Genomic DNA, 16,188 nt, shown 5'->3' with positions numbered 1-16,188 from the left:
CCCCACCCCCAAGACCCACTCCTCCAGCACCTGGACTCTCCCCCCACTGAGCCTCCCGCACGCAGACCCATCCCTCCACACTGCCGCAACCACTTTCACCTTGACCCCTCTGCAGAGTCCCATTGCCCCCGCACCCAGAACACCCCCCAGTGAGCCCTGTGCATCCAGATCTCTTCCCCTCTCTCTCTCTCTCTCTCTCTCACACTCACACACACACACACACGCAACCAGATTGCCCAACACAGAACTCCCTCACACCACACTTGGATCCCCCCCACACTAAGCCCCTCCACACTTGGAGCCTGCCAGACTGTACCTGTCACAGAGGGGCAGGGCCCCGGGGTGTTTCTGGGGTAGGCCAGACCCGGCCCTTGCGCAGTGTCAGATGCAGCCTCACCACTGAGTCTGTTTCCTGGGGGGCTGCAGGGTGATCTCCCACCTCCATGCTTGTGCTCCCCACTGCCATGCTGGAGCCTTCACATTTATTTATTGACAAATAAAATTTTCAGAATTTTGTAGAATTTTAAAATATTGCAGAATTCCCTGAGGACTAAGTGGAGTTGGAACTGTCACCCTTGCTAAAGCCTCAGAGGTGAAGGGTTGAACGCTGTCCTCAGAACACTGTCCACCTGCACGTTGGCAGGTGATGGAGGACTGCTCCGTTGCACCTATTCTGGTGACTAAATTAATTTCAACAGATAGTTGTTCAAGCTTGTTGTCTTTGAAGTACAGGCATACTGTATGTAACCCAGTTGGAGGCCATGTCAAAGCTCCCCATGTTTGCAGACTCCCTGCTTCATGGTGTGGTTCCATTAAAGCTTTCTGAGAGCTTCATAAAGTGATAACTCAAGTGATGCTTTTCCCATGGTACTGAACCCAGTACCTCAGTATGGCTCTAGGAGGCGCTGTGCTGCTGAAGTTACATCAGTGGTTCCCAAACTTTAACAGCCCGTGAACCCCTTTCACTAAATTGTGAAATCTCATGAACCCTCTCCTAAAAATGAATATTTCCAGGGATTTAAGTTTAAATTTCCTCAGTGTGATGGATGCACTTGTGTACACACAATACATAAATGCATGTGCAATTTTATAGCAAGCTTATCATCTTTCCTCACCACAGTTACTTATTCAATAAAGGATTTATTGAACTATGCCTCACTGATCAGACTCGTCCCCTTACAATTATTTAATCAACTAGGCAAACAGGATGACATGCATACAGTTCACCCAACTGACCACAGACTCTTAGGCCTTGTCTACACTACAGGGGAAATTCGATCCAAACTACGCAATTTGAGTTAAGTGAATAGCGTAACTCAATTCGACGTAGCTTAGATCTACTTACCGTGGGGTCCACGCTACGCAATGTCGATGGGAGAGCAATCTGCGGTCGATCCCCCGGTAAGTGTAGACAAGTCCTTACAGCTGGACTACACTGAGAACTTACATTGGCATAGCTACGTCACTTAAAGGTGTGCAAAAATCCACATCCCTGAGCATCGTAGTTAAGCCAACCTAACCCTCAGTGTACACAGCGTTAGGTTGACAGAAGAATTCTTCCATTGACCTATCTACCATCTCTCAGGGAGATGGATTACCTAGGCCAATGGTTTTCAACCTTTTTTCATTTGTGGACCCCTACAAAATTTTCCAATGGTGGTGCGGACCCCTTTAGAAATCTTAGACAGTCTGTGAACCCGAGGTTGAAAACCATTGTAAGTCTACAGGAGAACCCCTCCTGTTGGCTTAGGTAGCATCTGTACTGAAGCATTGAAGTGTTTCAAGTGTAGACAAGCCCTTACTATCTCTCTCAACTCTACACTATCTGTCGGCTCCTCCTGTTGTTTCAATTTAGAGTAAGCACTTTGGATTTAGGTCCATCTACTAGTTTCATCAAGTATGCTTATGATGCTATTATAAATGAATAAATAGTACTGTACCCCTTCCATTCAAAACAAAATCATGCTCCTCTGTAGTAAGCGTACCTTTCTTCTACCATCCTGTTCACTAGTCGCAATTTCAACTGCCCAAAGAATGTTCCAAGTCTTATTTTCTCATGTGTATTTTTAACTACAATATAGCCAATGACCGTAATAACGCTTTATATAGAACTTCTCCAAAAATAATCACGTGCTTCATTTTAGAGGAAATTTAGTCTTATTGTGTCTTCTGATGTAGAGGGGGAGTTCGGTTGCAAACAGCCATCAGTGATTAAGCACTGGCCACCCGATCTGATCCCTCTCTAACTGATCGCAAAAACACCAAAGAAATATTGAAGCTGTGATAGAATAGGGGAGGGCTAGCAGGGGGCTTGTCAGAGCAGAGGCTGGAGAGAGAAATTGGGTAAAGTCTACACTTAGGTGCCTGGAGCTAACAAGTTCTATTATCCTGACACTTTCCTAAACAAATTTCACTTAATGTTGGAAGCATGGAGGAGGGAGGCTTTACTTATAAATGATTGTATTTGTAATGCTTCCCTTTTCTTATTAAAGAAACCCACACAATGGGCAGCAGTTCCCTGTTACAATTTGTAATTGTTTTATGTAAATAAAATTTCCTTGCCTGAAAATATTTGGCTCTGGATTAGAGCGAAGTCCCTCCTAACCTGTATCCCCATGGGCTGGTGCTTTCTTTTCGGTGATGAAAAATATATTACACTTTCCTGAAGTCAGAGTTCACCAGTGCTGTTTCCTTTGTAGTTTTTGCTAGTCACATGATTCTTTTTGTTTAAAATTAATAAAATCCTAAATCTGAGTTCAAGAATAACAGTTAACAGTTCTTTCAACAGAAATTCAACTTTAAATTGTTTCCATATGGGGCCTTTCGTTAAAGCTCTAGTAAAACATGCCCACTATTATACTGAAGTCCGGCTTCTTCCAGGCTTGTCATTCCCCCAAATTTTGGAGCGGATAGTCTCTTGCTGCCAGATATAACAAGCATGAGGGGGCCATTGTTTAAAGAAACAAAAACTTGAAATATTGATCCAGGAAGGTAAATCATGTAGAAATACATTAACCCCTCTTGCTAACACCATCCTCAAGAGCAGATTTGGACTAGACCATCTCACAATTAGAATATTAATCCTACATATGGAATTAGTGATCTCTCATGAAATGGTTGAGTATATCTGTATAAACAAGCTTAAGCTTCAAGCACCATTATGTACAGTAATATTAACCCCCAGAAGTTCAGAAACCATGAGCGTGGCCCAGAAATCATGACTTACTTTAAAAGACCAGGTTTTTTGGTTTTTCTTCTAACTTTTGAACTCTGCCCATCCCCCAGTACGTATGAGACAATTATCATTGCTTACTCTTGAAAACCTACAGTAAGGTGGCTTTGGCTCCTGCTACAGAACTCCTTGGTAGAGGACCCCACTGAGATCAGGGCCCCATTGTGCAAGGCAATGTAAAAACGTGTAGAAAGGCAGTCCCTCCCCCAAAGAGATCAGTCTAATGCAAAGCATGGTGGTGAGTTTGACATGATTTCTGGAATTGGGACTCATCAAACTCCTCTCATATAGGGACTGTCCTATTCCCATTAGATGGGAATAACTTCAATCCCTGCTGAGCAGGCGAGGGTTCAGTAGCGACCTGCAGGTGAAAAGCTAGGTAGCTCATTTCCAATGCCCTAAGGTGTCCAGTCCCCCATAGCACTAATATTACATCTTGGAGAATGAGGCTTGCTTTCTGGAAAGATACGTTTATTAAATCAAGTTTTGATCACTTTGGAGCTTACACAAGCAGTGTTGTCTATTCAGGACACACAAGCAAAATCTGCCACACTGTGCTCTTAAAGGGACAGCTCATTGCTAACTTGCCTGTCTCAATCTTCTGGTCCTTTTAATACTTCGGTTGTAAGGTCTTTGGGACATGGACTGTCTTTTTGTTCTGTTTGTACAGCACCTAGCACAATGGGGTCCATGACTGGGGCTCATGTGCGCTACGATAATATAAATAAGAATGCATCAGTAAAACATTAGCACAACATGCAAATTCACTTCTAAATATTTGTTTTTAATATAAAACAATTCCCAGTACCTATTCTAGGGTCCATACACTTAAATATTTATACTTTTGTATTTTTCACCTCCTCATGGGGCACTAACAGAGCTTGAATCTGCAGACCCTCTACACAGACCTCTTCCACATCAGCCACAGCAATAACTGGTGGAGGGAAGCATACTCTTCTCTGTGGACCAGCCCATACAGGATTACACAACTGTATATGAGACAGTAGTGGAACGTTGGGCATCAGGATTCCTAGGTTCTGTTCCTGCTCTGGAAGTAGACTATGGTCTAGGACAGTGGTTCTTAACCTTTACTGCAGCCTGCACTACTTTGGTCTCAAAATATGTTCTTGCAACCCTTATCAAAAATCGTTGAAGGGGTCAGTTCTTTAAACCTAGATATAGCATAACTATAGAATGAAAGAATGAGAATTATATATTTTAATTTTGCAGTAAAATTAAGAATACATGAAAAATTACACACTTTTTTTAAGTTTACCGGCTCAGTGACTCTTCTGCTGTTGCTTTTGTATAATGTTAATAAATAGGTTTGATGAAATAAAGTAGTTGTACTTACGTGCCTGTGCTTAATTTGTGTTTTCAATGATTTACCTTCTAAAAAAATCTGGCATGTCTCGCACCCCCAGAAAAGGCTTCTTACACCCCCAGGGGGTGCGCGCACCCCAGGTTAAGAACCACTGTTTAGGTGTTACAGAGCATAGCCAAGTGTAACAGCACTACTGCTTGGGTTGTCTGGAGATTGGACATAGACCTCTTGATATAAAAAGCAAGAGCCTGTGCCCTCGAGCACCAGGTCTCAAAGCATGAAAGCCGTAGCAGAGGCATAAATCTCTCCATTTGGTCTGACCACCAGTGGGTAACACCGAGCCCCGGTTAGTGTGGGTTACATAAGTGCCTCATTTGGCACGTTCCTTCTGAAAGGCAGTGTAGCAATGTGAGTGAGAGTTAGGTGGGCGCATGAATGCACACACTTCTTCCCCAAAATCATGTGAAGGCAGGAGCTCTTCCTGGGGCCAAAAATCACATTTCTTGCAAGAGCTGGTGGCATTGTGTTACCTTGAAGGCATAGGTGTGATCTGAGACCGTATTACAAATCTGTAGGGGAACTTACCCTTCCAATGATGAGGCCATGACCTGAGGACCTAGCTGTTTGTTTGGGAACCGTTCAAGTTCAACCATTCATGCATTCCAAAAGGCCCAATTATATGCAAGATGCCAGCGCCCAGCCTTGACTCTTGCTGTTAGACTAGCGTGGCTTTCCCAGGAATATTTCAGGTGAGGTCCACTTTGTCATCTTTCAGTGGCAGAGGCATGATCTGGGCATGTGGCTAATAAAGAATGATTCCTCTAATGAGCCACGCACTCCACTCATGCTGCACAAATAATAAAAATAAACTTGAATGTAAAGCCTGAAGTAAATATCTATTTTTACTTGAGAGCTTCAGTCTGTCATAGCAGCAGACCAGTTATCTATTCCACTGAGCTGTTATGTCTGCTATGAAAAGGTTGTCCTATTTGGCTGCCTGAGCAAGTTAACGTAGATGTGTTTTGATGATTTAGTCTTTAGACCCCGGGTGCTGTCTGTTCGTTAGTCTTGTAAACATTCTTTGCTGCGGAGTTGCACGTTGTAATGCCATGTTAAGTCTTTGAAGCAAAAAAACAAAATCTTAGTCCAATTCTAAAATTTGAGACTGATTTTTGATTCTCCCTCCCCCGACTGACGTTTTTACCCTTAATTCAAAGTCCTTGGAACCATTGGCTTGATTGGCCAGCAACGTCTTCATCACTTACCCTGATTCTGTCCATGTCACCTGAGAAAAGCGCTTTAGGTGCTGACTGCGGAACGTAACCCCAGCGTAAGATGAGACAGGCCTGTATTGTCTTTAATTTGTGACAAGGGGCAGCATGGCAAAACCTTGCTCAATTATAGGGTTGCTTTCAACGTATTCTGTGCACTTAGTGTATGTCAGGGATGCAGAGGTAGCTGTACTATTAGGTGTTTCATATCCTGATTCTCTCTGCTGATGTGTCGTGGTCTTTTCCCTCTCCCAGGTTTTAAAGGAATTAGATGAAGTTGCGGACCTCTTGCAACTGAAGTATTCTCGTCACCGGTTGGTGCCTCTCTTGGACCGGCCTTTTGATGAGACTACATATGAAGAAACAGAAGACTGAACTCCCTCCACATGCCTTGGGGCACTCCCACGAGATACTCTGTGGCGCACAGGCCACGCGGTCCTTGAACCACACACTTCTGACTGCTTAGCATAAAAAGGACATTTTTTCACAATGCTGAAGTAGCCACATCATCTCTAAATGGCATTTTGTAAATAGTAAAACAGCTTTGATTCTTGTCTCTTTAGGGTAGGACCCTAGAGAGATGCTTGACTTTTTTTTCTTGTTGCTTTTTTAATTATTTATTTGTCACCGTGAAATCACAGTGACCCTAGTTGGCACAGATGCCCCATATACACTACTAGTCTCAGGAGTGCCAGCTGAAATGTCGTGTCTGCAGCACGGCACTGTTGTGGCAGTACTTCCAATTTCACTGTTAGGCATCTAACTTTGCCAGGGAGTGATGGGCTGGCCAGCTTGTTCAATGAAGACCTCCTAGAGAAACTGTTGATAACTTGTTTATTCTTTTAACAAGATCGATAATCAACCAAAGCTGCTTTTCCTTTTGCATTTACTTATGTCTAAAAGCTGAGTTGTCTTTTTTTAAATAATAAACCTGTTGCTGACATGTCACTGACAGAAACACTGTTCCAAAATGTTGGCTAGTTCCACCAGCCACAAGCAAGAGACCTCCCTGGACTTCATCCTTTTCCCCCAGTCTGGCTACCCCATTGTTTCCTGGTTTGATGCCAAGTATTGTCTCGTTAAAGGGAGTGATGGAGAGCCTTTCTGAATAGGAAAGATCTTGCCACTGTTACTTTCCTCATAGCTCTAACTCATGGCATAGCCAGGCCTCCATTTCCAAAAGCGAGTTTAGTGTCTCACTTCCTCATGTACAAGTGACTTTCCTTTGCTCAAGCTTCAGAACTGTCCAGGTCTGTAAAAAGATGATCAGATGATTGATAGGTTATAAAAATTATATGCAGAATTATAACTAAAACCCACAAACCTTTCTCTTCTACTGGAGAAAGCTCCCATTTGCTATCAGAACCAAAATTGCATGGTAAGAAGGGTATAATGAGCAGCTACATTTATTTGGGGCAGTTCTGCAAAAGAAATCTTAGTGCATAGCATGCAGTTAACTCCAATGTAGCGTGTTCAGATTTGTTTGTCTGAGACTCTCAATATATTTTGTGAAATTGCTTTCAGATTCGTGTCTTAAACAAAGCACTGAATGAGACTGCAAAGTCAAGATCTACAATTTGGTGTGGGGGTCGCTCTTAAAGTTGGTCTGGTCATGATGCTCTGTGCAGGTGGCAGTGACCTTTAGAATGAGATTCTCAATTTTCAAATGGAAGCACAGTGTGGATCAAGTCCATCTGTCTGGTGCAGCAAAGCAAAAGATAACGTTTTAGGTGTAATTGTAGTTCTGTAACTTTCATTCTGTGCCACTGACAGAAGTGGCACTCCTTGATCACTTAAAGCCAAGCAGATCTGCAGATACGACATGGTGGATTAAAGCAGTATCACTTTCTGTTTTATAGAAACTTCATTTTATAATCTAGGCTATGTCTACACTACACTATGTCGGTCAGGGGTGTGGAAAAAACACCGCTTGTGGGGGGTGGTTTTAATTATACTCACGGGAGAGCTCTCTCCTGTCAGCATAGAGCGGCTACATGGGAGACCTTAGAGCGGTGCAGCTGCAGCTGTGCTGCTGTTAGGTCTATGTCTACACTACAGACCTTGACTTACGCATCTTGCCCCATGCTGTATAACTAACCCTCAGAAGCAAATTGTCTCATGTCTAAAAACAATCATTTTTGTTGATTTGAAGTGCAGTAGTACAAAATCAGAAGTTATAAAAATGTAAGTTGAAATTATGAATTGAAATAGCCACGGATAAGTTCTCCCGTATCTCCACTCCACTGAAGATGTTTTGTTTGCTGGAATTGATCTATCCATGCAATATGTCCAAACCTCACATGTGGTCATGATAACCATAGAATAGTTTCCTTTATTTCTTCAGTCATGGAATAAACTGCAAAGTCCTGGAATGATCTGAGTTTATTTCGCCCCTTTGACCCTCTTCACCTGCACTCTGCCCATTAAGTCTTCTCAGCCAGGACTGCTTGTAACATTCCAAACCTATGAGTAGCTCAAATAGCTGCTGTTTTTTTTCCCCTCTGCTAAATGTGGCAGGAACCTGGATAAGATCATCCCAAGAATTCCTGATCAAAGCTCCAGGCCTGAAGACACTCCAGGCTGGTCAAGTGATAGCTTGTATGAAATCAGTCCTTAAAGCTATCAGAGCCAGAAATACAGGGCTGTAGGTCAGTGGGGACCTGGGATTTTGAGGCTTCTCAGGGCTGTACAGGGCACTTGTATCTGACCCCATGTGATCAACCTCATGGCCCTTTAAAATTGTGACATGCTAACTCCCAGAAAACTTATTTCAAATTCTAAAAATGTTAGGCCTAATTTCTTTCCTTCTTCCTGTGCATTTGGTCTCTCGATGCTAAGGCAGTCTGGCTTTGTAGACAGAGGGTAATGAAAAATACTAATAAATTACTTCATTAAACTCCTTTAAAGTATTTCTAAAATAGGTTTGCTGTTTTTTTTAAAAAGTCTCAAAACAGTTAATATGCGATTGGGTTCTATGACATTTGTTTGGGATGACCGGTGGCAATAACCATTACGTCATGGTACACCATCATATTAAATACTGTATCCATTCCTAAGCCTTGGCTCAATCACACTCTGCCCAGCTAACATTGGGAAACCACTTGATTAAATTTCAGTCTTGGATCGCCCTGGGGTCTGTGCTGCATCCTGTATGGGAAGTGGGATTTTTTTTTTTTTTTCTGGTTCAGGTGGACTATGTTCAGGAGGACGTGTTTGGCCAAAATCTGATAACTAGATAAATTGCTTCTAAAAGCATATTAAGAGCTTGAGCTTTGGCACATTGTGTTCAGTTAGTCACGTCTTAAAAGCTAGCGAAATCTTTCAAGAGCCATTGAAAATGTCATCCCCAGAAATGAAAGAGCAGGTCCCTGCTGCATTGGACTATGCTTGCCTTCATGTGGAAATGGGATGCCATTGTACCCGGGGGTGGGGGGATTGCCGACTCAACAGTTGCAAAGCTTTCACCAGAAGTAAAATTCATGCCTTTTTTGTCCTTGCAGAAATAGTAAATGAAAGACGCTCTTAGAGCGAAAGGAGGAGGAGAGAGGCTGCTTAGGATGCAGACCTCAGGCTCTGCCAACTTTTATGAGCAGCTTTAATTGAAAATTACTCTGTTTTTCCCCCCGTTATATAAAGAGATGCATAGCTCCAAGACAGAATTAAGGCTGGCCTTGTGCAGAGGGTTTCTCTTTGTACTGTTCCTTCACTGAATTTTGACCCGTGTTGTGTGACAGCATATCTGGAGAATGGAGTTAAGGAAGAGAGGGGAAAGCTTACTTCCTGAGCTGGAGAGGACTTTAAAACACACAGTGCTAGTGCTGAGGTCTGTTTTATTAAACCTAAAGGGTTGTCCACAGTCTTACACTCAGCTTTAGTAAAGGGAGGCCACTGTGAACTAGTGAAGGATGTGGTCCTTGCATCCTGCTGGGGACTAGCCTTCCCCCACTGGGAGATCTTTTTCTAGAGTTAAGGAGGCACATGAAGTTCTCATGATCTGTAGTCACCATTCTATTTCTTTTCGTTCCTGTGGGAGAGAGGGGACTGTTTATTTTTTTGGTATCAAAATATCCAGGATTTGGTTTGTACCCTAGGGGACAAGCATTTGTACAATGTCTCTACGTGCACACTATTTTTTTTAACACTGTTTGATTTCTGTATCTCTGATGTGCACATGTCTTTTTACATCTGAGGAGCAACTTGAGAGGTTTTTTCCACTCAGGGTCCCTGTGGTTACTGGTAAAGCACACTTTGCTCTAATCCAGAGCTCCTGGGAATGAGCAGGTCCAATTCCTTGTGGGGGTGAAAGCACTTTCTGCACCCTCCCTTATTGCCTGTTGCAGTCAGTTATCAGGGATCGGTAGAATCTTTCAGCAAGGGAATTGCAGCATTTTCCTCTTGTACACCTACAGAACAGAAATACCCTCCACCCTTGTCATAATTGCACCTTCCTGCTGAAAGCAGGCACGGGAAGTGTTCCAGTGAAACTAATGCAGCCCAGTGCCATTCATGCAAGGGAAATCTGACTTCCTGATCCAACAGTGGACAGTGAACAAAGAAAAGGTTTTAGTATTACCATCGCTTTCTCCTCTCTGCTGTATGGAAGGCTTTTCCTCATGCTTTAGACCAGTGATCCTGAAAGTAGGAGTGCAGCTCCCACTGGTTGAAGGGTCTGAGCCTTGCCTGCTCCAGACCTCCTGAAGCTCCATATAAATGGAAATGCTCCTTCTCATCTGCCTGCCACTTTATGTCCCTTCCCCCTTTGGAAAAGTGTTTGGCTTGTATCCTAAATGGGGCAAGAGTAGAGGTTTTTTGGCCTCCAGGTATTTCCAGCCTAGGCTCATACGTCTATTAGTGAGGTTAGTTAACAGACCATTCAAGTGAAGCAGAGGAGAGGGTGGGAGAACAGACATGGGGAATCTGATCACACATAAGAGGGTGTCCTGCAGAGTTCTAAACTGCTACCATGGCCACCTTTCTCTCTATGCAGACAATACGGCCTGTGGAGACGTGTCCCAGAATGCAGTGCTCCATCTCAACCACTATAGTTATGCTCAGCTTTTGAGAACATTGCATGCTGGAACCTACATATCAGTTGCACCTGTATATTGAAGAGTAAGGCAGCTGCAGACTGTTCCATTTTAACGTAAGTTCAGCCTCAGGGTACCGGTAAATCACTAACGTGACTGTCCCAGGACTAGAGCTGGAACTGAAGTGACCACCATCAGGTGAGAGAAGCAGTCAGGTGTGGTCCATTTAATTTGAAACCATTTTTTAAACTAAGTGTAATTGTGGTGACTTGTACTCCTGCGAAGGTTCCCAGTCTTGCAAGTTGTATTCCTGTTCAAAGGTTTTGTGTGCTGGGCTTGCACACATAGTAAGTGTGTCTGCCTAGGGGAAGTACTTTGGGGTTTACCTCATGTTAAAGTGTTTTGTACTGAGCTTAGAGCTCTTCTGTTCCGTCTGTGTCCCAAAAAAAGGGTTGGGTGGGGGAGGAGGGATGACTGGACTGTACAGTGCGTATTATTAAAAGGCCTTAAACTGTGATTTTTTGATATGAAGAATTAATAAACTGACTCGAAAGAATACCATGGATTTTAACCCGCAGATATTCTGTGCTCATAATTAAGCAATATAGAATGTAGTTTCTTGGGGGTGGGAGAGTTGGGTTTGCTTTGTGTTCAGCCCTGCCTATCAGCAAGGTTTGTTTAATAAGCAGAAGAGGTATCTGTACACAAGGGTCAAGTGCAGTCATTACAGTTCTGCATCCATGCTACTGCTTGGCAAGGTTTGGTGATCTGCCCCTGGGCTGCTGGAAGAGAGGAAGGATTAGCGGGAGGCTGGGGGAGAGAGGTTTTAGGATGCAGGAAGCTGTGGCAGCTAGCAACTTAATCATTTCTTCACCTGTAGCCAGGCATGTGTGTCAATGGAGCAGCAGGAATGGGCCAGGGGTCGATGCAGATAGATATCACTGACCAAATGAAGCATGCTGTAAACCATACAGACACTGTATGCATCCACTGTTTGCCAAACCACACCCTGTTCAGACAGTATTTCTGCAGTCCCCTAAGGTGTATTAAGCTAAAGGCATTTCCAGTTTTTTCAATGTCACTCCAGAAGGGGGCTAATAAAGGTTTGTGAGAGAGCAAAATAACTACCATGGAGCCTGAGGCTTTAGGCTAGCTGCCCCAAAGCTAATGGTGGCCCATATTTCCATAATCCCAGGGTTGAATCACCCCCCAGTCACAGCTTTTGAAGTCTTACATTGCACTGTGTTCCTTTGCCTCTGCATTGCTATAATGTACATATATATTGGATCTTTTGTAAATATGAAACATTTTAAATGACATTTTTAATGGGCTTCCCCAGAATATTTTATGCCAGATATCTAATTTTTTTTACACTGTTGAGAATTAACATGAAGCTGGGTACTGTGTGGGCAGGGAGGGAGAAGAGAAGCAGATGGTACATTGACTATAAAAAGGGTAACAATGCATGTTAAAAACACTGGAGAAAAACTGCTTGGAAAAAATTGTTCAAATGTAATCTGTTCTACATAATAAAGAATTCAGAAAAGGCCTTGGGGGTGTGTTTGCTTTTTACAAATGTTGACAAGATTTCTGCCCTGTAAGTGGGTCAAGAAGCACAAGCTGTTAGGCTGGCTGTTGGAATTGCTGGGTAAAATTCTATGGGCCTGTGCTATGCAGGATGTAAATGGGCTGCTTTAGAAGGAGTTGTGGAGATGCCCCTCAGCTCTGGTCTAGTCCCTACTCACAATACGTTTGCAGCACTGTCCTGATGGCAGTGAAGCCTCTAGGAGAGTCTCTTAGTCTGTTCCAGCTTTGAGACTCAACTTACATCTCTGCCCGGAAATGCATGGCTCATTTCAGATCTAAATTCAGCCATCTGTAAATCAGAGATGTCAAGTCTTTGAAATTGAGAACAGCTGGGTCTGGTATTCCAACACAGGTGCTCAAACTGGCCTGTAGGTGATTGAATACTGATTTGAGCACGCAAATGAGGCAGGATTGGGACTTCCTGTTAGCTTTTTCTCATTCTGTTGTCTGAAGGAAACACAAACATTTCTGTGCTTGATCTGCAAGGAGGCTACGTCCCTTTGGGATATGCTATGATAATGAATACTTCTCGGTGTTTTTTTTTTTTTTTTTTCTCCCACCTCTCGCATTTTCCTCTGAATGGGCTGGATAGGACTCTGGTTCCTTAGATGTCTGTCACTCTTTATAAAGGCCAGTACAGTGGTGGATTAGCCACTGGGCCAACAGGGCCTGTGCCCAGGGGCCCCAGAAAAAAATCTGCCACTGGGCAGCAGAAGCCCAGGTGGGGAAGGGGCAGCCCCAGTGCCCCGAACCTGCTCCCCAGCAGCAGCAGTGGGTGGGCAGGACAGGGGAAGCGCTCCTAACCCTATCCCCAGCCGAAGCCGCAGGACAGAGGAAGCCCCTCCCACAGCGGCCCCTGTCCCCACCAGAAGCCATGGGGTGGCAGGGCAAGCCCCTGCACCCAACATGCTCTCTGGCAGAAATGCCAGGAGGGGCAGGAGAAGCCCCAGCGCCGTGATCCTGGTGCCCTGCAGAAGCCTGGGGCGTGGCAGTGGATGCCTCAGCACCCTGACCCCCTATTGCAGTCCTGGGACTGGAGGAGCTCTCACTCCCTGCTGTGGCCTCGGGGCCAGAGCTTCTCCGGTCTTGGTGCTGCAATGAGGTGGAAGAATGGGGGAACTCTGGGTGGAACAGGGGTGGGCCCTAGGGAAGGGGCAGAAAGGGGTGGGGCTGTGGGTAGGGCTGCAGGTGGAAGGGGGTGGGGAGGGGCCCTCCACTTGCTCTGGCCCAGGTGGGGTCTCAAGAAACCTTAATCTGCTCTGGGCCAGTGGGTCCATAGTCAGACCCTTGGATGCTTGAGAGCTGGAGGCCAGTTTTGGGCCTAAACAATCCACTAGGCCCTCTGTTATTCCAGAGACCCCTGCACACACATGCATGAGGGTCTATAGAGACCAGGACATGAATTTCAGAAAGGAAGGAGATAGTTGAAGAAGAGGTCATGGGAACACAGATTGGGGGGCGGAGGCAGTCCCAGGCACAGGACTGGATGGTGTTCTGCATGTATTTCTCTCCTGGGGCTCTATGGTGAGTCTTAACACTGGCATTGTATGGGAGATGTACTATTGATGATAATGCAGGCTCTCACTTGGGAGAGGCCATGGTAGCAATGGGGTTGGGGTCAGGATCAGCAGGCAGTGCGGCTCAAGCTGATGCTCTTTGGAAAAACAAACTGTTCCACTAATTGGATCAGAGCATTGGCAGGTGAGCACGACCTACTGAAAGGTCTGAGGCCTTTCTCTGCAGCCATATTAGGAGAGAAGCAGCCATGTGCCAAGAAGCAGAAAGTCACATCCTCACATTCCATCTAAATTACATTAAAACAATGTAATAGCAGACTGTTAAGGCAATCCTGTCCTAATAGCACCCACCATCACCAGATAAAGGAACAGATTTTAAGATGGTTAAAGAAAACTTAGTTTGATATCATTCTGTCTGGCAAGAAATCATTTATCAATAGCTGTGATTGTAAAATCTATACTTCTACTGTTTTGTCCCCACTTCTCTATTGTTTATCTGTATGGTCTCTGTCGGTTCTTTGATTGTTTCTGTCTGTTGCATAATGAATCTTACTAGGTGTAAATCAACTATGGTGGTGGGGTATAATCGGTTAAAGGATTGTTTTACAATATGTTAGGATTGGTTAGAAAATTGTTTAGTAATATTTTAGTAAAATTATTGGTTAAGGTGCAGCTAAGCAAGACTCAAGTTTCACTATATAAACTGGGGTCCAAAAGGAAGTTCTTGGGAACCAACTCCAGGACACAGCCCCGAAGATCAGAGCTGCCAGACTTCAACACCCTGCCAATCACACCATGCAGAAATGGGAGTCTCCCAGATGATCTGATTGGCCATCAAGAAAAGTTAATCTGCCTTATTGGGAGTAGTGAGCATTACATGTTTAGCAAGTGCATTCTGTTTGGAGGATTGTTAATAAACGTTAAGTAGGAGATTACTGAGTAGGGCTCTTTCACTGGTCCAAGACCCAACAAACCCACAAAGTGTAAGGTTACGCCCTGAGCGGGTAAGGGTGGGTGCCTAAATTAAGAGGGTTACACCTTGAGCCCTAGGAACTGGGTAAAGGTCGGTGCCCCTAGAGTGTGTGAATAACAGAGAAATTTGTGTGGGTAACACTATGATCCAGCTTCTATCCAGGAGAGCACTTAAGAGGGGTGTGGAGAAATGGAGACACGAGATTATGAAGGGGTAGTTACAAATGGAAGAGAAAATGGTTACAATAAAATGGATGGTGAGGAAAATCCAAACAGAAAAGGACAAGTTTTAAAGAGAAATCTGAGGTCTAAGGTCTTTTGGGCAGGGAGCACATCTTATTCTGGCTGGTTAAGTGCCACCCATGTGTGCAGTGCTGTATGAATGAATTATTGGCAGTAATAATACCACACCTCTATGGTGGTAATGCTGGCTTGGCTATTTCTACACTAACAATTAAAAACCTGCCCTGAACAGTCTCCTATTCTTGGATGATGGAGTGGGGCAGCATTAGTTATATCTCATCTCTGGACCTAACTGCCTTCAAATGCTGCGGAACATCCATCTTCCTGATACCCTTGCAGGTACAGGTGGTCAACCACTCTGACGCTAATCTGTCTGGGTGATGGAAGATGCTCTCACTACCATGTACACTCAGTAGCTCAGTGGGCTCAGAGCTCTAGCTTTTGCCACACTTGTGTTACAAAGATGTCTTACTAGATTTTCATTGAATCTGCCCCCTTTACCACTTGGCCTCCCTCCTGCATGCTTCCGTCACAGAGGGTGGCTACATTGGCTTTTTCCCCCCTAAAAAAATATGGGGAGAGAGCTAATGGACAGGGCCCTGAACTGGGAGGCAGGAGACTGGCACTATTCTGCTGTCACCTTTCTGTGCCTGCTGCCCCCATCTCCCTGCCTTGTCTGTTTAGATTGTCAGCTTTCTTTGAGTAGGAACTGTCCCTCGCTATTATTTGTACCATGGGTAGCACAATGGGGCCCTAATCTTGGTTGAGGGCCTCTTTGGCACTATCTTCATACAAATAACAGGCACAATAACATGTATAACAAAAAATGTCCACTGCAATGTAGGAACGCTGGTGTAGATGGGGCTTTCGGCAGCTGCTGGTGTTCTAATCCCTGTGTAGCTGCCATCCATCTCTGCTCACAACAGATCCATGTGGCACTCCTTAAAGCACCAGCACTTTGGCTATGTGAGATCCCCTGTGTGGTGCTGGTGGTGCTGCACCAGCGGACTGTTTG

The 16,188-nt window shown here is 44.4% G+C and overlaps 1 protein-coding gene across 1 annotated transcript in view; it reads left to right on the top strand.

Annotated features, from left to right (window-relative positions):
• SPTLC2 (serine palmitoyltransferase long chain base subunit 2) overlaps window positions 1–12,403 on the top strand; it is a 129,146-nt gene extending 116,743 nt beyond the window's left edge. Inside the window, exon 12 of the mRNA XM_054025525.1 lies at window positions 6,083–12,403. Coding sequence (XP_053881500.1) covers window positions 6,083–6,202 — 120 coding nt within the window. The 3' untranslated portion in view covers window positions 6,203–12,403. The remainder of the gene's footprint in view (window positions 1–6,082) is intronic.
• The last annotated feature ends 3,785 nt before the right edge of the window (window positions 12,404–16,188 follow it).

The sequence above is a fragment of the Malaclemys terrapin genome, chromosome 4 (genome assembly GCF_027887155.1).
Source record: "Malaclemys terrapin pileata isolate rMalTer1 chromosome 4, rMalTer1.hap1, whole genome shotgun sequence".
Classification (NCBI taxonomy): domain Eukaryota; kingdom Metazoa; phylum Chordata; order Testudines; family Emydidae; genus Malaclemys; species Malaclemys terrapin.
Note: the sequence above shows the minus strand (reverse complement) of the source record. Positions and strands in the feature narration are given on the sequence as shown.